The sequence below is a fragment of the Betta splendens genome, chromosome 10 (genome assembly GCF_900634795.4).
Source record: "Betta splendens chromosome 10, fBetSpl5.4, whole genome shotgun sequence".
In the NCBI taxonomy this organism is placed as follows: Eukaryota; Metazoa; Chordata; class Actinopteri; order Anabantiformes; family Osphronemidae; genus Betta; species Betta splendens.
In genome coordinates this window covers 8,825,734-8,852,888 of record NC_040890.2, presented here as the reverse complement: position 1 = coordinate 8,852,888, position 27,155 = coordinate 8,825,734, and the positions used below count along the sequence as shown (strand labels likewise).

The following is a 27,155-nucleotide window of genomic DNA, read 5'->3' as shown; positions in this document are numbered from 1 at the left end:
AGCTGGGAGGAAGCTGCTTCTGTCATAGCATGCACTATTATGCGTGTGTGTGTGTGGGGGGGCGCTGGTGATTCTCATCTGGTCCCTTTCACCCTTGCATTTGGAAAGAGAGACAGACAGACAGTGGGTTTTCCCCATGAGAGCTCATTACTGCTCTTTTTCCCATTAGCCCTATGGTAACCTTCCCCAGGCACGGTGCTGTGTCACTCTCGATATTACTCCCAGCTACCCCCCCCCACACCCTCCACCCCCCAGCCATGATGCCGAATTACCCCCACCATTGTGAAATGGCCTGCCTCTCTGTGTGTGGTAAAACTGCTGATATTCCTTACAGCAGGTGCACTTCGAACTATTACCGGCCTATGTCCATTTCTGCTGCTGATGATGGTGGGGTGTTTGAAGTTCTGGTGAGGCAGCGGGTGTAATGTCCGCACATTTATCTTGGAGTAATGGGCGCCTCTGTTGTGCTTTGCATTCAGACACACTGTACAGGAGGTAAAGCTGATGTTGCTACAGTAACGGCACATGAAAAGAAATAAAACGGGCTTATTTTAATCACAATGGTTTAATGGTTTTGAGGAGAATTTCTAAATTGAGACGCATTTGCCTGCGCCCGGACGTGAAACGCGGACGTGATGGGTCATTATTTCACTCAATTGATAATTGGGTCTGCGAAGGCACCAGGACCTTTGGGGTTTATTTTAGTTGCATCTGATTTCCATGCTGAAAATAAACAAAAGAAGCAGAATAGAGACAGTATGTCTCTCCCTAGCAGTTTTACATGCTCGGGCTTCGCTGTGCATCTGGTGGCTTGGAGTGTGTGCACGTGGATTTGCATGTCGTCATCGCGCTTTCCCTGCCGGAGCGAGCGAGTTTGCACAGGACGGCAACAGAGTAATTCCACCAGTTGTTCTCGTCTCGCACGCAAATGCACCACTGCTTCTACGCCACCGTTGCCTGTGACGTTCGCTGTGTAGACTTTTACCCCTTCGCACTGTTTGTAAGACGTTACAGCTTGTTTTATCGAAACTCGTCAACATTTCTTTCAATCAATAGTTTGTCCCTGTGAGCTAAAATCTAGAGTGTTTGAAGTGAATCAGTTTGAGCTTTTGCTGCTGCTGCTGTGTGTGTGTTTGTGCCCTCACCCTTACTTTTTATTATGTGTATTTGCAGTAGATGGAGGTTGGAGCGAGTGGAGCAAGTGGTCGACGTGCGGCGCGGACTGTTCGATGTGGAGGACCAGGGAGTGCACCCAGCCCTCACCTGGCACCGGGGGCAAGGACTGCCAGGGCCTCGATCTCCAGTCCCTCAACTGCACCAGCGAGCAGTGCCCGCAGAGTGAGTGCACCCCCTGCATACAGTACAGCAAACCAGCCTTTCAGCCGTTCGACTCCTTGAAAGAAAAGAAACCTCAGTGCATGAAAAGGTGTTTTAGCCACAGGATCATGTTACAAAGTTTGTAAGAAGCACAACACTCTCATCAAGAAAGTGTTTTTACCAGTATAATGCACAGCATTAAGTCATCCAGACAACAAGCTGTAGACTTAAACACTGTACACAATCAATGTCCATTATCCAAGGAGGAGAAGGAGATGGAAGCTTTTTTTTTATTCCTTCACGCTTTTCATTTTTACATAATGTTCTACTTTGGCGCGAAAAAGGAAACGTGGTGGTCTGATTAAATAATGGCTCTAACGCAGTCCCGCTGGCTCGTCCCTACCTGTGTGACCTTTTTAGACAATCATTTGTAATTAATACTTTCCTGGCACTCACTGCTAGGATGATGTACAGTCTCCTCACCTGCACTGCGCCTGGGATGCTCTCTGACCTGCTAATAGAGTCGAGTACGAAACCGTCTCTTTTCTGATTAAAACACAACCTGCCAGATAATGTGCCACAGGTCAAATCAGGTGTGAAAACACACGTGCTCAGTGCTGTTCTAGTTCTGTAGTGAATTTAAGTTTAGTTGCGTGCATATACTGTGTGTGTGTGTGTGTGTGTGTGTGTGTGTGTGTGTGTGTGTGTGTGTGTGTGTGTGTGTGTGTGTGTGTGTGTGTGTGTGTGTGTGTGTGTGTGTGTGTGTGTGTGTGTGTGTGTGTGTGTGTGTGTGTGTGTGTGTGCGTGCGTGTGCGTGTGTTAGTGGAACAGCCAGTACTGTGGCTCTCCGTGAGTCATTAATAGGACATGTGCTGTCAGGATTAGAAACCATAAAGCTCATGCAGCCCGTGCCGGCAGCTGAGTGGAAAGTAGCACCACAGGGTCCACTGCCGACCAGATGGACATGAAGAGAGAGCTCTGTCGCTCCCTACAGACATCAAAGACAGAAAGATAGGCCTGCTTCCTATCTAGACATGAGTCTTAGTGTTGTCTCATAGAGAAAATGTTATGAATAGTGTTTGTCTGATCTTAGTAAACACTGAGTTTCAGTGGTGACTTGGTCGTCACATGCTACTGAATAAATAAACTTATGTATCTTCTGCTGGTTGACATAATCTAATAAACATGTATGGAGACAGAGGGGTGTATGGCTCATACATCATCTGCTTAAGGTAACGCTGTGAATGTGAATGGGAAACATACATGTTAAGGCTACGTGCATGTGTGAGTGTGGACGCCCGTACGTTTGCGAATTGATAGCTGATTCTGGCTTGTGCAGTGAACCAGGGAGCTCAGTGGAGCCATCATCAAAGGTCAGCAGCTCCTCCCCAGAGAGGCAAGACATATACACAAGGATGCCAGTCATTGTTTCTCTCTCTCACTCACTCACACACACACACACACACACACACACACACACACACACACACACACACACACACACACACACACAGCTCCTCAGTATTTATACTGACAGTGCAGAGCAGAGCGCTGGCCTCTGAAGAATGCCTGTCCCAATTTGTTTCCAGCAGATGTGTTCCCATAGACAATTGCTGTGTGAAGTATTATAATAAGCAAAATCGCAAGATGGTTTTGGCTTGTCAGCAACTCCCATACTTCAACCATGTCTGCAGGCTATTAGCTGAGATGGAAAACTTACCCCTGAAACAAAAGACACCCTTCTCCTCCAATGTAATCAAACAATGCTACTGCTGGGGGAGCCGCGGTTATTGCGCAGCATAAGACACCCTCTGTCTGAGGACCTTACAAACATCTCTAATCTCCCTCATTAAGACAGAAATTGCACATGTTAGATGACGTTATGGTTTCTGGTATTGCAACAGACGGCTTAGTGTTGCAGCAAACACATCTGACCCAGGCGGGATCATTTTCATAAAGCAAATGGAGCCGAAGATGAAGGTACACAAAACCTGTGTGGGGCAAATAATAAATAGGCTGGAAGGGTGCCAGGACAAAAATGGCAGGCAGGTGTTGGAGGGCACCAACAGGAGAGTGGGGAAAATGTGCTTGCATTCTCAGGTATGTGGAATTAGGACAACACAATAACAATTATTTGGTTTAATGGGTGTAATGAAGGTGCTGAAGTGAACTTTGAGCAGAATTTTAAATTAGGTTTAACCTAACGAATTGTCCAAAGCACATCAGAGATTTCATCTGTCTAAAGCTTTTTGTTGTTTTTGTTTAATTTTTGTAGATCTAATGGTGTGGCCAAGTGGTCAGTGGTCCATAGATCTCATATATTTGAACCCTATTTCTCCAGGACTGTCTGAGAGATGGCACAACTGTATTGTGCAGATAGCAATGGTCATGCTCATTTTGAGAGTTTTAGTAGCCATATTTCCCTGACCTTAAGAACTCCACTGTTATTCATCTTCAGGCAAGTGACTAGGATTGGCCATGGGATGAAATATATTCTCACATCTCTTGATGAATGCCCAGAGAGGAGGCGCGGGAGCGGCTGCAAAGCTTTTATTTATCAATGCAGGAGAGAGAAAGGTGCAGGTAGAGAGAGCTGAGGTTTATCAGGTTCAGACATTGTGCTGACTGCCAATGCAGCAAAAGTTCAAACTTTTAACAGGAGCCAGGTACATTGCCTTGGAGCAGGTGAATTATAAGCCCAAACTAACCCGTCTCAAGTGAGAAACTGATCCCTAACCAGCCAGCCCTGGAGCAAGTCTGAGGAGCTGAACTGAAGGCTCAGGCAACAACACAGATTGGCCTGAGGTCAGCTGTGAGAAGAGCCCCTCACATCCACAGATTATCTGCATGTGGCTGTCAGTCATGTGGAGAGGTCACACACAAAGAGAATCTAAAGTTCCTCGCCAGCAATTACGTCAAGTGGAAATGAACGATGGAGTGACGGCCACCAAGAGGAAGAGCTAAATTAGTAGAGTGAGTGCGGAAGTGGAGGGAAAAAGGGCGAGTTAGAGGGGGACTGGACTAAAGTAAAGCCCATCCAATTATAAAACCTGATTAGCTTTGTCAATTAAAGGGTGATGGATGTCCTTTCAATTATTGGGCGTCGTCATGAAAATCAATAGGCAGAGCCGGGAGGAGCTGAGAGCAGCCGCTGGTCGGGGTCGCACTGAGCACGGGGATCGTTCCACCGTGACACCTGGCGGGTCAGATAAAACTCCACTCAGCGATGCTCTGATAAGCGCCCAGAGATTACAGGCCCAAAACAGGAAGCGGCGGAGAGAAAAACACTTCATTGTCTGGCTTCACGAATGACGCGTGCATCCGAGGTTTGCTACTGTACAGCAGGTGCCTTTGGTTTGCCCTTAAAAAGTAAACCGCGTTCATCCAATCAGCAGAACTGTCTCCTTGCTGACGGGCGTTGTTCTGTCTTTAGTCCGAATGCACATCCCTCAGTAGACCGCTGCGCTGGAAGTCCAAATATCAGAGCCTCACCTGGCCTTTGCCTCGCCAAGACAATTGGATTTGGGAACTTTAATGAGGGGTTCAGGCGCAGTGGTTGCTCCTCTTTTCTTCCGTCCTCCCTTTTTGGAGCTCATTGCGGAGGGTATAAAGGTTTAGCCCGGCTGCTTACTGCTAAGCACCTCTATGCCTCCCTGAGGAGCAGCGGAGGGAGAAAGTGGAGACGGCAGGTAAATGAAGGAACTGAGAGCTGGAGGAGGGGATGGAACGTTATTCCGTAAGAATGACGCCAGAAATATGCTCGGTACACGCGTGGAATGTAATGGTCAGAACAACGAGGGAACCACGTGGTTGTTTATCTTCAGGCAGTCATTCACAATTGATTACATGTCAAGAGATCTCTGGCTTTACACAGAGCCGCAATAGAGCTTGGCTCGTATAATCCTGCTACTTAAGGTATCAGATTGTCCTGAGATAATCACCCATGAAATGGATTCTGGCATTTCTCTTAAAGACTTGGGTATGTCAGGCGGCTTTGTCCAATGAAATGGATTTTTCAAGACAAAAGGAGAAGGCAAGGACAAAGGGATGAGAGGGGAAGAATAGAGATGAGGAGCAGAGACGGAGGGAGGCGAGCGGCGTTTCTGACCATTCCAGTCTTTTCTTCTTCTTTCAGATTTGACTCCGCTAATTTAATTGAGCTGTTGTCGCGCCGCAGGTTTGCTATCAGACGCGAATGTCTCCCAGGTTTCGCACAGTTTCTCCAAGTAGTGGGAGTTGACGAACATGCGCCATGACAGTCTGGAGATGGCCGTGCAGAACACGTCGTTCCCCTTCCTGATGGATTGTGACACGAACGTGTTATTGCTGCGCCGTCCTGAACGAACGCTGTCAGTCACAGATGCATAGCGGCTTCCTTTTTGTCATACTTCGTCCCTCTTTTAATCATTTTCTCTCTGCCACGTTCGCCCCCCCAGCCTTTTTGTTGTCAGCTCACCACACGCCAGCCTGCAGCACTTTAACCTTTGCTGTTGTTCTCCGTCCCTCAGAGCCGTGCAGCTCACTGCATCCCCTCCTTGACTGTGTCAGTTGACAGCGCTATGCCCCCGTGGCTCCGCGCTACAATGGCCCTCCACAAAGGCCCCAGGAGCGTCCTCCACCTCCGCCACCAAATTTCCCCAGCCCTTTGAGACAGCCGTAGCAAATCCCATTCTTCTCGAAACACACACACACACACACACACACACACACACACACACACACACACACACACACACACACACACACACAGAGGGCTTGCACACACTTTGTCTGGGCTTAGCTGTCATCTTCATACTGAAGACGTTCCTATAGGGAGAGACAGAGCGACGTCAGGGTGCTAGAAGTTAAGGAGCAAACATTAAATTAAGAGACCAAAGTTCAATATTTGTCCTAACTATGCATCACAAACTCCTGCTTAACGTCTCCGTGCTCTGTTCCTGCAGCTGTGAGCGGGGCAGAGGACGTGGCGCTCTACGTGGGCATGGTGGCGGTGGCCCTGTGCCTCACCCTGCTGCTCATCGTCGTGGTCCTCGTCTACCGGCGCAAGAAGGAGGGCCTGGATGCCGACGTCGCCGACTCCTCCATCCTCACCACTGGCTTCCAGCCCATGGGCATCAAGCCCAGTAAGCCAGGTGTGTGGGCACCGCGGCCACGCAGGCCCCCCCCCCACAGCAGTAGGACACTGTTCTTTGTTACCCCCCCCCTCCTCGTCTGTGCGTCCATCGGCCTGTTTGTCTGCCCACCACGACCGGCGCAGCCCTCATTTACATGTACCGTGGATCCTGTATTTTTCTGTGGCTGTGGAGGTGGTGCGAATGTGTTTACAGTAGCTAAGTGTGTGTCTGTGTGTGTCTGCGCACACAAGCTGTTTGTTTGGTCGCCTGACACATTATGTTTCGCCACCACCTCATTGTCAGGAAATGTACCCACTCTGTTTATTGCCTGCGTGGAGCCTCTGAGGTTTACCAGCAAGTAATAGAAATACAACTGTCTGAGTTAGGATGGAGATGGGGAACTGGGCTGCAGCGCCTGTGATTCACTGTGAAAAAAGCCTTTATGCATTCTGGGTGCTAAGCTGTATCTGAGTTCTGTTTGGAATTGATTGTGCGGTTGCTAAAGAGACAGACAGAGATGGAGGGAGAGGGGGGGAATTGACTGGCTTTCGGTAGAATTTGTGTTTGTGTATTTTCCAGAGTGTGTGCGCGTGTGTGAGTGTTCTCTTTGCACCATGTGTCTTTTCCTGTTTGTTTCAATTCTCTGTGCGTTGCAACAGCTTTGCAGAGCGCGAGGTCTGTCTGTGTGATGCATGAACCTCTCGCGTGCCGCTCACGGACATTCACACGTCTGCATTTGGTCTGTTTCCTCTCTGTTTGTCCAAAACAGAGAACTCGCATTTGCTCACCATTCAGCCCGACCTCACCACCACCACCACCAGTTACCAAGGCACCCTGCGCTCCCGCCACGACACCGCCGGCAAGTTTTCCATGACCAACGGGCCGCTGCTGGACCCGCTCCCCAACGGCTCGCACACGCTGCACAACGGCAAGCTGAACGCAGACCCCGCGGAGTTTGTGAGCAGGCTCTCCACTCAGACCTACTTTAAAACACTGCCCCGCGATGTGGCTAACACTTCCTACGGGACCTTCAATTTCCTGGGGGGGAGGCTGACAATACCGAACACAGGTGGGTTCTCGGTTTGGTTTCATTTAGGCTTGTTTCCTTCACACCTGCAGCTCATATCTGCTGCCTTGGATCAAAAACAACAACACAGTATTTTGCTTTAGAGAAGAAATTTGTCCTGTTGAGACAGAGAAGTTTCTTGTTGAGGGATATTTAGGTACATTCATGCTTTTATTTCTTCATGCTGACAAACTCTCCACACATTAAGGCTCCAGTTCCTGGATCATTTGTGACAGCACAGCTCAAAGCCATTAATTATAATTATTACTGCATATTCTTATTATTAGTCAACAGTAAAGCACACAACAGGTGTTTATGTCTCTGTTTATATTACTTTAATACAATGTGCTTATTTCAACGTGTTTAGTTACAATAATCTTTGTATTATATTAAGTCTGTCTGCAGTTATACATTAGCAGACAAGGCCTTATAATCAGTCATGCAGCACCAGACAAGACAATTCATATCATTTCATGTAGTGCTAATGGTGCTGGATGTTTGTCTGTAAGCTGCCTGGTTGATGAGTTACCCGCTGGTTTATAGGGCTTTATGTTTACTGCTCTTCAGCGTGTGCATCCTGCTGCTTCCTATTGAAATTTGTAAATATCGTTTATGAAAACCGACGATAAATATAAATTCTTGTGATGCCAAAGTTAGGCAGCGAAAGCAGCAAATGTTCATTCAGGTATTGTTTGAGTCGACAGCCTTGTAAGGCTGTGATGTCTTAGGATCAGTAAAGCTCTGTAGGATGTTCTCTTTGCTGTTCCACTTCAAACAAAACCTGAACAATGTAACACCTGCTACTATTTTGAGAAATGCTATGGAAAGAAGTCGGGTTTTGTTCACATTTTACCCACTGTTGTTGCACACATAAAGGAAGCATCTATTGAAATGTTGTTACTCAGCCTTTTAATGACATTAGGGACATACAGTAAAGAAGGAGAACTGATCAGTAGCAGCTGAGTCCAACAAACATCTCACTGTCTCTTTGAAACTGAAACAGAGCATTCAGCCTTGTGCATCTTGTGCATTTGAGTCTTATTGGTTCACTCTAATACAGAGCACACACACACACACACACACACACACACACACACACACACACACACACACACACACACACGCAAGCCTTAATAAAGGACAGAGAGGAGAAAAGTCGCACATACGTCTCACTGCAACTCCCCCAAAATCATAGATTTCTGTCCTGATTGCATCTACAAGTCATTGTTGAGTAAAATGTTCCCACATCAGATAAAGAGTAAAAATAAATGTTCGGGTCAGTCATGACTAACTGTGAAACTAGGCCTCTGTGCCTCTGCAAGATTCCTGGAATAAAACCTAGTAGAAATTATTCCAATTAGACCCCGTCACTTAGTGTATGACAGAGCTGGTTACATTTGTAGGCTGATGTCCACAAGTGTCAGATACGTGCTAAGAGCATAGACTAGGGAGTAGGAATAGTCCATTATAGATTAGTCTGATAAAAGACCTAAAACAGATCTCCATCATTAGTCTCCCTGTTTGCTTTCCCTTTTCACATTAGCCGAGTGCAGAGCTTATAATTATAGTGGACGTCTGTGTTGTCACTGGGCTCATTGTAGGATGTCCAGATTAGCGGTTGACAGTGCCAGGATGCAGAATCTTGTGGGAGAAAAGGTCTTTTATTCATGTGTTTTGCTTACCATCGCTCTCTCTGTCTCTCTTCCGCTCTCTTATAGATATTTTATGCATGGATTAACTCAGAGCTGTGTACACTATACCACGCATTGGCACCAGTCTCCTCATTGGGACGCACACACACACAAAAAAGGAGACAAATCTGCATCCACTCTGAGGTTCTATATATTCATTTAGAGCAGGCACATGGCAGATATGGTTTATAGACTCAGACAAGGCTGTGAACATTCAGACACCTTGCCTTTATTCCGGCAGATGTTTTTATGGAGAACAGACCTCCGTTAAAATCCGCAGACTGTTAAGATTGTGTCACGCAGCCACTGTTTGTACTACAATTTAAATGGGATTTGAAGTGGATGATTTTGGCATGAGAATCACAACACTAATTCTACAACACTCCAACTACCTCCAAAGCTCTTTATTCTCGAAGGTGCATTGCTACACTCTCCTGGGAAAGTGCAATTTTCCTGGCGTAGCCTGTTCCGTGGTCTCAATTATCTTCTAGGTGGCAGGCGGAGGACATTTAAACCGCGAAGCAGTAGTGCATGCTTTTGTCTCAGCTAATTGTTGATCGCGGGGATGTGTGCCGACTCGGCTGCCGGTGCAGAGATTTGCATCCGCTACACCTGACACAGGCTGCCTCTGACCTTCAGAATAGATCTGTTTTTTTTTTTTTGAGCTGCACAGTTTTGTGGAGTGGGCTGGCTGTCTTTGTGAGATGACAAAAGCGCTGCTCAGTCAGAACAAATGAGCCTGTCCACCCCTCCTCCTAACTCCGCTCTCTCCCTTTGTTGTTATTTGCATTAGGAATCAGCCTGCTCATTCCTCCCGAGGCCATCCCCAGAGGAAAGATCTATGAGATTTATCTCACTGTTCAGAGGAAGGAGGATTTAAGGTGGGTCTCTTTAACACTGCCTAACTGGCAGTCTTCCCTGGATGCCACTAGGCTGTTTGTTTTGATGCTCTACTGTTCCATTAGGAAAGGCTTAAGAGCCCGTGCCAGTACTGTGGAGGAGGGATGTAAATAAATAATGTAGCCTTTTACCAGGATGTTCACTATTTAAGTTAAATGAATTGTTTAGAAAACACTGTTTACCTGGCTTACTGCCTTCACAGTCTGAAGGCATAGTCATTGTAGCATGCTGTGATAGTGTTCCCCTGTATTATTACTTAGTCATCACAGCTAGGCCCAGGTAGTCAGCGGGTAGCAGGTAGCAAGCAGGCCCTCATTAGTCTCTGTTTCAGGCTCTGTACAGATGACGCTTTACAACAAACCCCGTTAATTCTCACTAATAACTTAATGACTAAAAGCACTCATCATCTGAATTCTTTCTCTCCAACTCTCATTTCTGCCTGGTGTAGGTTACCCCTGGCCGGTTGCCAGACCCTGCTTAGCTCCGTAGTGAGTTGTGGTCCTCCGGGGGTGGTCCTGAGCCGCCCAGTTATCCTCAGCATGGACCACTGCTCCGACGCATGCCTTGATAACTGGGCCATCCGCCTCAAGAAGCAGAACTACGAGGGCGCCTGGGAGGTGAGACACTTCTATATCTCCAGTCCAGATCCTCCGCACTCAGACCATATGCCATTATAGCATCAGGTTTTTTTCATTGGCTGGAACAAATCATGAAATCACCTGCTCACTCTACTGTAGCCCCAGAGTTGCTAGGCAACATGTTTCTCCAAACATAAAATCTTTAAGCAAATTACTGATCTTCTGAGTGCTCCTTGACCATTTCTGACCACTGCTTCCAATTACAAAGTTCCCTCCTCATGTTCTGGCCATGAAATTTGAAAGTATCCAGAACCGCCAGACTCCAATAGGATGGAGTCGGCGCAACCTTTGGTGTCACACGCACACGCGTGAACACAGAGACACACGAGCAAACAAATGCGGTTTGAGGCAGTATACCCATCCCAACAATCCGGAGAGATTGGAAAGGCTGCTGGTGGGCTTTGGAGTGTTAGTAGGTCTTCTTTCATGTTCGATATTGTGCATAAATTATTCAGCCTCCCTGTGTGGTGGCGGTGGGGTGTCCGTTGGATGGATTGGCCTGTCTCACGCAGAGGTTAGACCAGCACTTTTAATCATCGGCCAGACCAAATATAGCAGCAGCCTGACTGCATGGCCACCAGAGGAAAAAAAAAGTGCCAGGTGGACGAGAGAATGGGAGTGGAAACAACCAAGGAGTGTGAAGATGCATGAGAAGAGGAGGGGAGGTCCAAATGGACGAGCGAGTAATATGGATATAGAGGAAGGATTAGGAGCAGCGAGAGGGTTGGAAACGCAGCTCATATAGTATTGTTTGGCACGGGGACGAGAACAAAACGAGCGAGGAGTGTGCGATGGCGAAAACGGACAAGCCGGAAGAGTGAGAGGAATGAATCGCTCCTAAAGCGTGTGCTCAGCGGCGTAATTGAGCCGCCTCACTCTCCGTTCCGCCGCGGAGAAATATTAAGATGATGAAAAAGTGAGACTCCATTGTGGTTGCATAGCAAATGAAGAGTGTCAATACTAATTCTATTGATGTAGATGGTGTCTGGTTGAATCGATCCTACAAGGGCTCGCCGGGCATTTGGCAGCAGAATGCTCTCTTCAGCTTGATTGGCTAATGGGAAGAGTCAGTCAACTGGCATGATGGGATTTTAGAGAAAATGTTGTCACCTTGGGTCCAATTTGTCCACATCAAATTAGCTGCAGCGGAGCAGTGGAATTTTCTCATAAAACTTTCCTGTACTGTGATGGGAAAGGACATTTTTGCATGTCTGTTCATCTTTATTAAGGATGCCGTTGGATTACGACTCTGCGACCGAGCGTGGAGCGAGGCGTTTTGCAACGCCGTTTCTCTGTCATGTACAAATCTACGTTTTCAAACGAAGCTACCAATTAATTCTTGGCGCTTTCTCCTCACCGGTGTTTTTAACACCTCTCACCATCAGACAACAGGCTTGTTTTGCAGAGAGGTTGGCAAGTTGTTTTCGCCTTTCTTAACAAACCTCCAAGGCTGGAGGAAATTCCAGGAATCCCAATAATCCAATATTTACTGCACCTCCTCACTCTTTTCTTTCTCCAGAACCATCTATTCTTGCCAGGAATCTATTCGAGTCGCCTTTCATTTCAATTGAGTACCTCGTTCATGCATTATTAAGTAAAGTGATGCTCCTCTATAGGACGTGTGCCTTTGTATGAGGGAATGTGTCTTCATGTCAGCATCGTGTAAGCACGCTGGGGTGAGAAGGGAATTTGAAGCAGGAACAAAGTATTCCCCTTTTCCCTAATCTACATGGTTATCCAGATACTTATGTAACATTAACTTGAAGACCTTTAGCTTAGATGTCACACAGCAGGAAGACTGGAGCTCAGGATCATGCTCCTGCTTCCCTAACAGCCCTACACACATCAGGCACCCAGGCAGGCACATTACCCTTCCCTCCTACATAAATTGGGTGCTTGACCTTCCATCCGCACCTTGTTTTTGTCTCTCCTCCTCACCTCTGCCAGGACGTCCTGCTGATGGGAGAGGAATTAGTGTCGGAGCCCTATTACTGCCAGCTCGAGGCCGAGACGTGCCGGCTGTTATCGGAGCAGCTGGGCACCTTCGCCCTGGTGGGTGAGTCCCTGCACATGGGCGCTGCCAAGCGCCTGAGGCTGGTGCTCTTCTCCGACGCCTACTGCTCCACGCTTGAATACAACATCAGGGTGTACTGCATGGACGACACGCAAGACGTCTTCAAGGTAACCGCTGCGGGTAATTCTGTGTGCGCGGCAGCTCTGCCAGGATCAGGCGCTTCGGCGTCACCTGAGTGATGGGTGGACTATTATGTGTAATAGCATTGTCTGTCACGTTGGAAGGTTAGCAGGAATCAGCGGCGACATGTAGGAGTTAGTCATAGCCACGCTAAATTGAACAATCTCACAGGCCCGATTACACTGCGTGCGCTTCAGGTTTGTGTGGTTTGTGGGTTTCCTGAAACAATATGTGTACAGGTTAATCGCTAAGCGTGTTCTGTAGGTAGAGATGCTTTGTTCCTAATAACCTGTTCCGCTTCGCTGCCGTGGGCCAAGAAGTTTCCCATCACTTAGTACAACGGCATATTTCCCCTCTTTTTCCTTTTTTTTTTTTTTTGCTCTCCACATGGACAGAGTATAATCAAGCACTAATGCCTCCCTCCCTCCCCCGAGGACTGTTTCTGAGTAGCCTGTTAAGATTTCATTTGCATGGTTAATTAGTAAATTAAAAGGAGAGTCTGTCCCAATCTTTTCCCAGCAACCCCTGTGCTCTGGTTTTTTGCTTTTTTCTTCCCCCACACCTCCCTTTCTCTCACCAAGCTGTTCCTCTCAGTCTGACACCACCCACAGCCACAAGTGCCACTTCCCACTCAAGTCCACTTTTGCCGGCTGTAATGGCCGACCTCCTTGTGCAGAGGTTCGCTGGCGGCGCAATTTCTGCGTAAGATGTGGGACAGAAACAATGGGAAGCATGTGAGAGCTCCGGATGAAATTAGTCCTCTCACATTCAGGGAGCTGAAGATGAGACGAGGAGCGCGCGCGCCAGCTCTGACTGCGGCGCTGGGAATCGCCGAAACCTTTCCCAGCTTACATCTGTCTCTGTGGCTCAATTCTGCTCTTGCTTTCCTGCCTCCTCTTTTTCTCCTCTCTGACAGCGATTGAATGATGGTGTGCACGCTCGGGCTCGCTGGCCCACACTAAACTACATGGACAATGAAATTAGATGTGGCTTACAAGAGGATACCAAGCCTTTGTTTACTTATCAGAGCAGTTCAACATGATGCCCCTCTCCTCATATCCCGATCGTCACGTGAACCGTGGCAGTTTTGCTGCAGTGTGACTGCTGAGATGACCTTGTTTGTCCTGTGTTGGACGCAGGAAGGATGCTGGTGCACAAAAACCCCTCTCTCTCAGTCTCTCCCTCTGGCTAGCTCTTGTTCTGCTATTCTCCCCTCTCTCTTAGCCAGGAAAAGGACATCTGAGCTTGTTGACTCCAGCACTTGCGCTGCCATACTCTGCGGCTCCCTCGACGCCCTTGAGTGCATTAGCTCCCTGTCTCTCACACAACCTGGTCCTGTGGTAAGCCACGGCGTCTCCAGGGCTTTGTAGTTTTTAGTGAGTGATTTAGAACGTGGCCCACACTGTTTAGTAATCTTGACTTCACGCTGCTCTTGGTGCTATTATGGAGGGAGCAGTTCATTTAGCAAGTACATTAACCACTTTGAGTGGAGATTAAACTTCCCCAGAGAGGTTCAGCCTAATCACTAATCACTATCTTTAAAATGCACTATTTATGATTAGACCTACAAGATGGCGACCATTAGAATTAATTGTAGTGTGCAGCTGTGGTGAGGGAGCAGTGGGTGGTACAGTGGAATTGGCGCGGCAGCCGCATTTCTTATGTTTGTGTTGATGCACGCTTCACATTCAGCACATGTGAAATTTATGACAGCACTTGCTGCCTGCTAAGGCGCTGCACCTTGTTTTTCAGACAGAAAGTCAACTTTCCATGCATTAAACAGGCTGTACTTTTGATGGGAGATGAAAAACGGAACACAAAAGGCATTTCGCCGCCTTTCAGTTGACTGGGAAGAACTGTAGAAACCAAAAGGGGATGCTGAGCTCCTCTCTCCAGTCCCATTGCTAGCTGTCAGTCTGCGCTGACAAGCTTCCGTCAGCGGGAGCGGCGGGTGCACACAAACGCATGCGGCCGCACATGCGTGCGAGCACTACCCTGTAATCTCTTATCTCCCAATTACAGCAGATTAGAACCAATGTTATTGTCTTTGATCCTAAGTGTGCGGGCACTCTGGGGAAACGGTGACATTTCTGTCTGATGCTTGCCGTATGTTACCAGGGCTCTGCCGGGACCAATTAAGTTAATATTTAATGTGTGTCCCACTCTTGATGGGCCCAGCCAAGGCTGGCACAGCAGCAGAGCAGACACGATCGGCATTTGGTAGCGCCCTCACTGTGCACTCAGTTGTTCCCAGCCAGACCTGTGGGAGAGCATCACTGATGTTCTGCCATCCCACAGCTGATTGAAACACCTGCAGTGAACCAAGCGACTGATTCGGTGCAGAGACAGACCTAACGCCAGCATCTGATTAAACTGGAAAAGGGCCGACAGAGTCGTCTTTGCAGAATCTGGATATGGTGCATCAACTTTTTTTTATGCGGCTGTGATATTCGCAGAGTGTCACCGTGGGGTATGTAGGATAAAATGTGTTTGGGAGGTTGAGACTATTGACCTTGACCAAGACACAGAACCTGAATGTGTATAATCTGTGTTTGAGGTAGATGTTGGTGCGGTTTTTAAAAATAAACCACGCTGACATCTAACATTTACATTTTTCGAGTTGAGTTTGCTGTAGAGTAACAAAGTCACAGTCTTTTGTAGTATTTCAGCTTAATTGGGGTCTCACTGGTTAAACAGAGGCTCCTGCATTGGTTTTTACAGTGTGTGACCCGAAGCTATTACCCTTATTTCCTTTTATAAAGCCTCATAAACCGCATGTGCTCGCTAGCTTCAGAGCAGCCGGCACCATTTGAGCACATTTGTGGGTTTTTTTTTTCCTGTGTCAGAACAGTCGACGTGTACAGATACAGTTTTATTTACTGGCACGGAATTCTTGGAAAAAATAGCAAAAGAGCACAGCCCAGTAATTGCTGGCATTAAGTTAAACAAGACAGTCAGCTTTATCACTGAGCCCAGCTGAGAAATTGTTTCCATATTATATTTTTGTGTTCCTGTGTGCTGTATTTGCTGTACCGCTCTGTGATTTATCAGGCATAATGTGCATCTTTTCCCTAGCAAACACAGTTCCCATTTATAACTGAGCAGACAAGTCCCTTCTATTTGTAGTTATTAATCAGAGTTGACTGTAGCGGGCACGGCCACTGGAGCTCAGACTGATAGACTCTCAGTCAGAGAGGAAAAGCCTGTCACATCCTGCTGACAAATACACAGATTTATGGAGCCCACATAGCCAGGCTCCTCTCTATAAACAAATGCATTTGCCTGAAAAGAGCAGCTCTGAAAATGGATCGTCGCTATGAATGCACATTTTTAAACACACAGCGTCACAGCATTGCTAAGGTTTGAGGGGGGGTGAAGACAATTTTACGAGGATATTAAAGCTCCGCTTTCGATGACGTGTGGCTTGACTAATTAACTGATCAAACGCTACTTATAATCCCCATCATAGCCGGTTATGTTAATCAGTTTAATACACACTGAAGGCCACATGTGAGAGCGTGACCCGACTGTGAGGAGAGAAGAGCATTTTAATCCGTGACTTTGAACCAGTCGAGTGCTTTATGCCCAAACTTTGATTTGTTTGGAGTGTTTCTCATCGGCATCGTTTTTGTTGTAAGAGACAGTTGGGTGCAGCTTCTAACCTCCTCCTGTCAGCACCAGCCTGAGGAGATTAGCCCAACGAGCGCCTCCCGCTCCCCTGGCGGAGCCCGGGCCCCGAGTCCATCACAGTCCCAGCTCGAGTCCCGGTGAGGAGCATGAGGGGATGGGTGAGGAGAAGGGTGAGGAGAAGGGTGCGAGAGATGCCGAGGGTGGGAGGGGGCTTGAAGTCGTAGACAACTGCGGCCATGATTGCAGTAATCCTGTTATCTCTCTCACTAAAGCTGGCTACTCAAGTGACCTGGAGACACAAAAGTTAAGCTGCCTCTGTCTCTCGCCCCTCTTGCCCCCTGCGCTTTTCACTCGTCCCTGCTCCATCTCACTCTCTTTAGCCAGCCTCATTGCGTGTCGGGGGGTGGTCTCGGCCGCGGCTGGCTCCAAATTCGCAGTCCTCGCACACACACACACACACACACACACACCACAGGCTATCTCGAATTCCGTCAGAACAAAAGGGGTTTTTCTCCTGCAGTACTTGAACTTCTCGCCCGGCTCATGCATCTTAATGCTTCCACAGTTGTACAGGGTCAGGGTGTCTAGGAGAAGCTGCTCTACTTATCTCCACTGAATGGAAACACAGTTTTAGCCCCAAGTTGATGATTAATATGTGATTTGATAAACTCATTCAAGGCCTTGCATTGTTTTCCCTCAGAAAGAGTAAATAATATGGTCAAATTTAGCTTCTCATTTATTAGCTGGCTCACGCTGTCATTTGTTAACAGGATAATGGGGCGTAAAGAGGGCCATTATTCTCTCAGTCCACAACATATGCTGAAATCCTGCACCAAACACACTAATACACACACTCAGAGCCACATACACAGTACACAAAAGAGAGTTTGTCCTTTATGAGCACGCTGCGTATGCCTCAATGAGATCCGTGTCCCTGACAGGCGGCAGGCGTGTTGTGTCCTAGACCCCGTTCGATTGTAACCCGGCTGTGTCGGCCTTGAACGTGACACCCCGCTCGTCAGGTGAGTTAGTGCTCGTTTTAGTAGATAGATGCTGATAATAAGATAAGTGACATTCTGCTCTTGAAAGCAGATGTTATAGGTCAAAAACGCGATCAAAGTCCACAATTGGGTTTACAATGCTAATAGCCCCCAGCTAGTGATTGTGCTGCAGAACTGGGCTTCCTGCGTGTTGTGCTTTTTGTGTGAGTAACCTAATAGCAGAAGGCTTTTAATTCTGTGGAGAATGCACTGCCCCCCTGTTATTACCTAATTAGACCTTGATGCTTGGATTCAGAGCCACTGCCTGACCTTCCCACTCTGTGCGAGTGGGTTGGATAACATCACAAGGCCCTGGCACCGTGCAGCACTGCGGGGACCTGCCCGACGTACGCAGGAAGAGAATGGAGCCGCGCGTTCAGGGGTCGAGGAGAAGGAGGATGAGGTCGTAATATTTGTGCTAACTAGAAAAGACGTGCAAAAAACTGGAAATTAGCGCTGCAGCGCGGAGAACGTGGACGTTAAATCCTCCTGCTAGACTTAAAAAGCGTTGATCCAGCGAAGGAGGAAGCACATTAAATAACGAAGGCAGGTGGAGATTTCATGTGGATAATTAACGGTGTTCTTTCCGTTCCATTTCGAATCAATCCAACCCATTCCAGGGAAAGGGGGCATAAAATTATATCTGTGTTGTGAAGGTGGGAATTACTGCAATTTCCCACCTTAATTAGACGCCTTTGCTAAAATCGTAACGTGGGCAACCGCGCCGGCTGCAGCGCTCAACATATGGCCCCATCCACGCTCACGTCTCACTCTTGGAGCTGTTTGAGACACGACTGCTCGCCCCGCGCTGACTGTGATGCCTCCGCTGCCATTTTGTTTCCCTCCTCAGACAGATTAAAACAACATACCTCATTCCTGTCTCTGTTGTAATATGTTGCTCTAATTGGGAGTGCGAGGCAGCACATGCGAACGCCACCCAGCGTATCCGACTCTGGAGGAGTCGTGGCGCATCCGGCTCAAAAGGAATTGATAGATCAAGGGAAAACGTTCCAGATGGTCATTTGGGGTGCGACAAATGGTCCGCTGAGCAAGTCGCACGGAGATTAAAATAATAAGCATGCATGTACAAACCTCTACTGGCATAAAAACAAAATGTAATTAAGGAGGTTCGCCATGCGGCAACGATGAGCGGATGACTAATGGCTCGCCCGCCTTCTTCATCGCGGCCCAGGTAGCTAGTACTTCAAGATGGCTTCAAGATGCAGGGTTCACGTGCTAATGCAGTTGTTGGGAGCAGGGTGCACACACACACACACACACACACACACACACACACACACACACACACACACACACACACACACACACATACACGGGATCAACCTTGCTGTGGCACTAAATTCCTGCTGTGTGTCCATCTCCTCATGGTCTTTGTGGCGTATGTGCCTGTGTGAGCGAGTGAGTGCGTTCGTCTTTTACCTCTCGGTCCAATATTTTATCTCCAGCATGTGTTTGTTTTTATGTCCGTGCCTTTGCAGACAAACGCTTGTTTGTATTGTTTCGTGTGTAACCGATGCAGTGTAAAAAAAAAAAAAGTGTAAACAGGAAGAGCCCCACAGTTGTGAATTGTTTTGCAGATTCTCACTCGCCTCTGTGACACTGCTGGTAAATGTGCCTCCTCTGAGCCCTGACGCCCCCCCCTCTCTCTCTCTCATCAGGAAGTGATGCAGATGGAACGGCAGCTCGGGGGTCGGCTGATTGACGAACCTCACGTCCTGCTTTTCAAAGACAGCTACCACAACCTGCGCCTGTCCATCCATGACATGCCCCAGGCTCACTGGAGGAGCAAGCTGCTAGCTGGCTACCAGGTGCGCCGGCAGCCCCGGGGGAGGAGGGCGGCCTTACAAGGGCAGGGGGAGTCGGAGCGGGGAGCACAGACATGTAGTACAAGTGCCTGGATAGATCTGTCAAATTAGCGGCTCAGAAGATGAAGGCCTTTCAAATGTGTTTGGATGCTCCATTTAAAATGCATGTAAACTCCGCTTCTTTTAAATTAGCCATCCGCAGAGATTAAAGAAGAATGCGGTCGGTGTCGGCAGAAGCAATGTTACTGAGTAATCAAAAGTTCTTCAGGAGCAACTTTTTATTGTTAATGAGGGCTCTTGGTCCAGCTGTCTCTGGAAAGTTGTTTTAATTTCGCTCGGTTCAGAGTTTTAATTAAGTGTGTTTTGCTTTTGCTTCAGTTGATCACTTTAAAGATTCTCACAGTCCATTACTGTGGGACTCCTCTGCCCAATAACCTTTGCCACTGTGCAACTTTAAGTCATTGGATGGAGTCGAGGGATGTTTTGGGCTGTTTGCTGCCCCTGTGCTCAGGATGTGTGTGTTTTCATCCGCCTGTACTTGTACATGGGCTGTGTTCCTGTGTGTAGTGGAGGTGGGTTGTTTGGCCTAACCCAGAGCCCAGAGCTGATTGATTATCCCTGTTTGGCTCTCTGAAAAGGGAGCGCAGATGAAATATAGAGCACTATGTAAATATCTGGAGCTTTACAACCTGGATCTTGGAACCTCTCCACCTCCACTATAGTCTCTGCATCTGCGTGGCGCGGCGCACTGTAGCCCCGGCGACGGAGACACGAGAGCTGTTCAAAGAGGACCAGGAAATGTTGGGGCTGTAACTGTGTAAGCACTGAGCACCAGGTCCCCGAAGAGAACACACAGGCTGTGCCAAGCAAGCAGCGGCAGCAACAATGCACACAGAACAGAGGCTTATTCCTCTGGACTGTGCCTGTTCATTTGGAAGCGTTATTCCCCTCTCAGCAGTGCGGTCAAAAAAGGCCTTTAGTCTCCCTGGGGCCCCTTGAAGATTTTAGTGCGTTTCGCCCGACTTCTTCTGTCGCCCGTACGGCTGGGTAACAGTGCCCCCGCTTGGTTGGCAGCGTGTACTGCAGCGCCGCGCCACTCAGCTTTTGAACCCTGGTTAAAGTGACGCCTTAATGTGTCCGGTTGAGCCCAAATGAAGCACGAATGTGTAGCAAAAGATGTAGATGTAGCCTGGTTTTAATTGGTTCAGAGAAGCCAAGGCTGTGGGGTTATAACTAGGTTATACCGGCTGTAGGCTGTTATACACGGTGTTGTTTTAGCTTTTATATCATCAGCATCATTTATATGTCAGAAATGCTCATAGTGAACACGCCTGCCAAGAGAGTGTGGATCCACTGAAGCGATGCAATAAAAAGGATTTTCAGAGAGATGTTGTGCTCTATCCTGAAATATTAACGCTGCAAATAATCTGACAGCTATTAACTCCCTTTACAGGCTCTATCCGTCAATAACAGCGCATTGCCTCCCTTTAATTTACCTACGTGTTGTCAGTCTGCTGCCTCAGACGCGTTTTTGCGATTCTCCGCCTAACGATGACAGCTCGCGTCGGTGTAATTAATGGTGAACCCGGTGTATTCCAGGCAGGTGGTCCTGTTGAGGCGCGCTTCAGACACGCTGCTCTAACGGCGCGGCGCGTTTCTGTTCCGCAGGAGATCCCGTTCTACCACATCTGGAACGGCTCCCAGCGGTACCTGCACTGCACGTTCACTCTGGAGCGGCTCAGCCTCGGCACCTGCGAGCTCACCTGCCAGCTGTGCGTGTGGCAAGTGGAGGGGGAGGGGCAGAGCTTCAGCCTCGACTTCAACATCGCCAAGGTAACGCCTGGCATAGAACCAGCAACTGATTATCGTTATCGTTATATCGATAACCGTTGTTTATCGTTCATGAATGAACTGAGGAGTGACCTTTCCTGACCTTTGCTTCCACCAGGACACGCGAGCTGTGGACTCGGAGTTCCTGCTAATGGACAGTAACGCCACGGCTCTGGCGGGCCCCAGCGCCTTTCAGATCCCGTACCTCATCAGGCAGAAGATCTGCAGCAGCCTGGACGCCCCCTGTCCTAACGGGGCCGACTGGAGAATGCTAGCACAAAGACTTAAGCTCGAGAGGTAAAGCCCAGCCGTGCCACACCCCCATGCCCTCGCCCCCACGCAAGCAAGAAGCGGTTTGAGTTAGTGTAACGTGCACGGCCACGCTGAAGTGTTGTTCCAAAAGTTCAGGTAAACAAGGTTCTGCCTTAACAAACTAATCCTCTTTTCACATAGGTAACATTATAGGATTAAAACGGACTTGATGGATACAGCTATGATTTCTGTGAAAAAACATGACCCCTCTCTTCCCTTCCCTTCTTTTTTTTTTTTTTTATCCACGGGAACAGGTAAGCAGCTTAAAGTCTGCAGCTAAACTTGTACCTGCTACATTCTGCTTAACGGCGGTAATTGGAAAGGTGGCACGCTCGCTGCCTATCAGCCGCGAAAAAAGATGGAATAGCTTTGGCTCGGTGCCAGCCCCAGAACAATTCATTCTCACAGCAACTATACTTTCACTATCGCTGCTGCTACAGTACCTGTATCAAAACAGAGCCCGACATTGATCCTTATCCCCCAATTTAATTTCTACCTTGTAATGAAATCAAATAGGTCCACTTAATTTGTCCAATCAACTTTATTTACCCCAATTAATCACAAATTGAATTGATGCACTACAGGTTTAATTAGCAATGTTTTGCTCAACATAATCAATTCTCATTTAGGCTTCAGGAAAGAACAACCGCTCTGCTGTTGGATCTGTCCTTAACGACGCGTTTTCCTCAAAAGGCTGCAGCCTCTCGCCTCCCGTCACGTTGTACTTCCTCCTTTGTTTCGGCACGCGTGTGTGCAAAGTGTTCAGACCGCGCAGACTGGGGCCCAATCAATAAAAGTTAAAATGCCAAGAACCTTTTATTTGATCTTTCTCCCCCAAGACCGTGCAAATGGCTGCATCTGAGGCGTACAAGATAAGCCTGTGTTTCACACGGCGAGGCGGATAAGCGTCCGACGCGGAGCTCGGGCGCCTTTTATCTGAATCGTGGCACAGACAAAATGCTTTTTGACCGACGCCTCCCTTTGTTGTGCTCACCCGACGCGGGGGGACGGCTGCGTGCGCCCTGGAAAATCCAGTCGACTCGAAATAGCAGAGTGACACCATGTTCTCGGCGCCTGTGTTCGGCCCAAGCAGCCTCGCATTTAGAACAAGCGTATGGAAGATACGAGGAAATGGTGTGTGACCTTTCCTCGAGGTGACTTGCTTGCGTTCTGGGCTTCCTGTCTCATCCCTTCCCACTCATGTTGCACAATTCCCCTCCGTGCCGAGAGTTTACGCCGTTCTCTCCTTTTTTTTTTTTAATGTCATGTGTACTCTACATAACAGTTAGGACCCCAGACATTTGGAGAACAGAAAAAGGCCATTAAATCAAACAAGCGTCTTCGGGTGCTGCGGGGATCAGATCCCACTCAACATCAAATATACAGCTGGCTGGGGCTCCTGCTTTGTTGTCATTGATTGGGTTTGATCGTAAAGGTTCTGCTCCCAAAATGGAAAAGGTCACTTCCGACTTAACAGTGAAAGTCTATATAGGATTTACTATATGGGATTTAGGGCCCATTTCAGCATCAAATAAAGCGGAATGAGGCTTATGCTGTTAATCTTCAAATGAAAATTGCCAGAGATTGTGCATTTGATGGCAGCCTCAAGAGCCGGACTGTGTTCTTCTGCCTTTTATGGTTTTTTTACTTAGTGCTCCAACACAGCATATCGTCATGTAGCAGTGTAGCACACAGTAAAACCTGACATTGACAGAGTTACAGGAAGGAGAAACACAACGAAACAGCAGCTGAAGCGGGATAAAGAGAGAGGCTGTTTTGATATGTGCCCGTTGCTTGATTCAATAAGAACATCTCCTTGTTCCCTGTGCTTTTGTCTTTCGCTTCCCCGCAGACACATGAGTTTCTTTGCATCCAAAGCGAGCCCGACCTCTGTGATCCTGGACCTGTGGGAGGCGCAGCACTTCCACAGCGGCAACATCAACCAGCTGGCCACGGTCATGGCCGACATCGGCAAACAGGAAGCCATGATATTCCTCGTGTCGGACGGCGAGTGCTAGCCCGGAGGACGGGAAGAGACTGGTGCGGAGGAAGTGCACAACGCGGAATGAAGGAGTAAAGCTGCGGCAGGAATCAAAGAGCAGAGCTGTCCCAACGTCCCTCTTCTTCACCGTAGAAGATCGCACAGGATTTCCGTAGGACCGAATCCCGATTTCTTATAGAACGGAGCGAAACACCTCTGAGTGACAGACCAAAGGGAAGGTTAGAGTTTGGCTGTGGGTGATGATGCCCTTTATTTTAAAGTCCACTCAGTCCATGTTACAGTAGCACGTTGCTCCCAACAAGAGGTTTGCTACACGCCTCGTACTGCTGCAATTGGCAAACTCGACAAGTCTCTGACCCTGGACCTGTAAAGGCTTGTGAGCGGAGGCGCCGGCCCTTTCAGGTCAGCGAACGGGCGACATATGCAATTGGCAGGTTGGTTTAGGTGTCATCTCACACACAGAAAACGTCTTCAGCAACGATCATCAGGGTCCGTGAGCGTCGACCCCCCCCCCCCCGATTCCAGCGTCGTCTGTCCGAGCACAGTCCCACACATACAGGCGGCTTGTAGCACATCCTGGACTGGCAGTTTTTAAACCGATTGTATGTCAGAGCCCCCAAATCTGTCTCCCCCTTGTTATTTATTTAGGGTTTTTTTTCACTCCAGCGGTTATCATCGCTACTGTGAATGTAACATCTTGATTCTGCGAGACGCTTCACAGCATCTAAATCAATATGTGAGGTTTGGGCTTTTTGAACTCTCTTAAAAGGGAGGAGTGAGTAATATCCTCACTGGAGTCACATTTCAGAGGCCCGTGCTATTTAAAGCCTGTGATCTTAATCGGAGGACCTTATTTCGTGTCTCCTATTACCCCCTCTGTTCACAGTGGCATTTTTCTGTTTCAAATTCCACAGCTAATGAAGGAGCCATAGGGCCGAAAGGCGTCGCCGCTGCATATATGAGAACACTGAATGTCGTCAGAACTCATTTGTAAAATGACATTTCACTTGATTATGTTAATTCTGTAGAGTACAGCGTTGCCAAAAGGGTTATTATCCTACGCTAGCGCCGAGCAGCTCTCCCTCCGACGCGTCCAGCACCTGATTCCTCATCGTTTTTTACAGATGAGTCATGTTAAAAAGGTAAAAGTGCAGCTTAGATTTCAAAGCAATGTTGGGGTTTCTGTATTTGCTGCCTGTCTGTCAGGCGCAGTGAAGAGTGGCTTATTCATAACATGCCTCTGCTGTCAAAGGGAAGGCTTTTTTTATTTTTTTTATTCCAGAAGTGAACAAATGACGCAGCAGATCCATGCTACTAACTCCAGGCTGCAGCCCGCGTTTGCTGAGCGTTTAGGTTTCATCTAAACGTTGTTTTTATTTTTTTTACTTTATTAATGGATCTGTCAGGTCAGGTAACGTGAAATACACCGCATCGTCAGAGTCTGCTGATTCAGTAATTATACTTTGGAAAAAGGTGTGAGCAATCCCAAATTAGCCATAGTTCTCTCTCCGTCTGCCTCAGGGTTGCATGTGAAGTTGTCCGTCGCAAAGAGAGCACTTTTCATTGAGCCCCCGCCCCCCCCGAAGCAGCGAGCACCGCCCCGTCCTCCCAGCTCCTGGGGCTTCAACCTTTAACTCTAACTGGAGCCTCCTTTATGATTGTCAGATATTTAGAATGTACACGTGTTTCCTTGTAGTGGGAGAAAAACTGTCTATTCTTTTTGCATATTAGTAACTGCTCGCCTCCTTAATGTGGCATCTCCACGTCGTCGAGCTTCTCTTCGTTTCCCTGTCAGACACGTTTTATAAATCGCTAGCGTTTGATATCCAGATGCCATAAGGAATCAGAGTCTTGTTATTTTTGAAGCTGAGGGAACGTGAGGGTCGAGCCCCTTTCAGATGAGACGGTGACGCCACCTTTAAACCGACCTTTTCCATATTGAAATGGACCATCGCCACATGTAAATACCTTTTCTACAGCGGCCGCGTGCTGTCACTTTGCATACTGTATATCAGCAGAATTGGTAACCAAAGTTTCCCAGTATGGTTTGAGGCCACGTCGTCCTCACCGTAAGCGTTCAAAGTGTGTCCCAGCGTCCTTTTACTCGCAGCTCAAATAGTTACCGTTGGTTCATTACCTTCTCGTTTCTTTGCTTTAGTCTTTGAGACGAGTTAATGCTGTTTGTTCGAGCGGTAATGTGTCGGCTTACTTTATCACTTTGTAAAGAAATGTAAATTATATTTTAGTATGAAGCCAAAAAAAAGACACCTAACTGGCGCAGCATTTGTCAAGTCTAAACCGTGACGTGTTTGCCTATATACTGTTGTTTGGCGATCTAGCAGTGAAGACTTTTTGCAGTGTTAAGGGTTTAGTGACTCTCAGTGGAGGTTTCGCATTTTGTTCATCCTGACTCTGCCTACATCCACCTGGTTTTCTTTACATTGGAAGCATTTAAACACAAGGTGGAAGCAGTCACTGCTCTGGGACGGTGCGGAGACTAATTGCAAAAAGAGGACATCAGCTCTTGGACACTGACAAGCCAGTGTTGACGCAGCATGTTTAGATGAGCCATGACAGCTGTACAGTCAGACTGTATGTGAAATTTTATCACCCCTGTCATTGTCTTGGATGTGTTGTCAGCACATTTCAGTAATGTAATTCACCAGCCGCCAGGATGTTCAGCATCTATCTTCACATCTAAGGTAACTTGTCCTGCAAATCTGCAATTACTGTGTGTGTGTGTGTGTGTGTGTGTGTGTGTGTGTGTGTGTGTGTGTGTGTGTGTGTGTGTGTGTGTGTGTGTGTGTGTGTGTGTGTGTGTGTGTGATACAGTTTCTGTCATGACATCTGGGCCTGTAAGTTCTGTGTAAAATCGTGTCTGTAACATAGATGCATTGTTCAACGGTTCATAATTTCAAGCCCATGTTATGGGAGAAATTTGTCACAGCTGTACTTTGTGTGTCACTCGTTACTATTCAGTGTCGAGGGTGTGTGTGTATGGAGCGACAGACTGGGTGTGTGCGCAGCGCCCCGTCATTCTGACTGAAACGTTTTGTTTCTGAACTAAGAACAATAGATTCTGTACTTGTGAATGGTTTTTCTATTTAGTTCCTTAATTCAATGTTCCTTGCCTTTCTGCAAGTAAAAAATGCTGTATTTATTACATGCCACAGCGCTTATGCAATTGTATAATCCTCGTTTTTTTTTTACCTTTTGTGTTCCTTATCAATGTAAATTGTTGTCAAAACTTTTGTGGCAATGGAAAAACTTCTGCTAAGGGAGATTTTCTGTACTTTTTGGACAATGATATGGATTTGTGGGTAGAATTTTGGAAATTCGTTTCTAAGTGCTTTCAAGTATTTACTTGGCCTTATGTATATATATCTATCTATAACATTTCAGAAAGGTATGTATAGTAATTCAACCTGAAATTGTTGTAAATAAATTATATATTGTTAAATCAAGGACTGGACCTTTGCTTTAAAAATGAAAGATTCCTAACTCTGAGATAACATTTTTTTTAACTAACTGTAGCCAAGTACATGATTTGTGATGCCACATATTACAGACATTCAATCAGAAGAACAGTTAGCAA

At 47.5% G+C, this 27,155-nt stretch overlaps 1 protein-coding gene across 5 annotated transcripts in view; it reads left to right on the top strand.

The window, feature by feature from the left end:
* unc5a (unc-5 netrin receptor A) overlaps positions 1-27,020 on the top strand; it is a 105,936-nt gene extending 78,916 nt beyond the window's left edge. For 2 of the 5 annotated variants that reach the window (XM_029165641.3, XM_029165644.3), the window contains 10 exons: positions 1,174-1,338; positions 6,261-6,491; positions 7,201-7,500; positions 9,982-10,069; positions 10,537-10,705; positions 12,674-12,907; positions 19,270-19,419; positions 21,085-21,249; positions 21,365-21,543; positions 23,411-27,020. In XM_029165641.3, coding sequence (XP_029021474.1) covers positions 1,174-1,338; positions 6,261-6,491; positions 7,201-7,500; positions 9,982-10,069; positions 10,537-10,705; positions 12,674-12,907; positions 19,270-19,419; positions 21,085-21,249; positions 21,365-21,543; positions 23,411-23,576 — 1,847 coding nt within the window. In that variant the 3' untranslated portion in view covers positions 23,577-27,020. The remainder of the gene's footprint in view (positions 1-1,173; positions 1,339-6,260; positions 6,492-7,200; positions 7,501-9,981; positions 10,070-10,536; positions 10,706-12,673; positions 12,908-19,269; positions 19,420-21,084; positions 21,250-21,364; positions 21,544-23,410) is intronic. The other 3 variants (XM_029165643.3, XM_029165645.3, XM_029165642.3) reach the window with 2 other exon arrangements.
* The last annotated feature ends 135 nt before the right edge of the window (positions 27,021-27,155 follow it).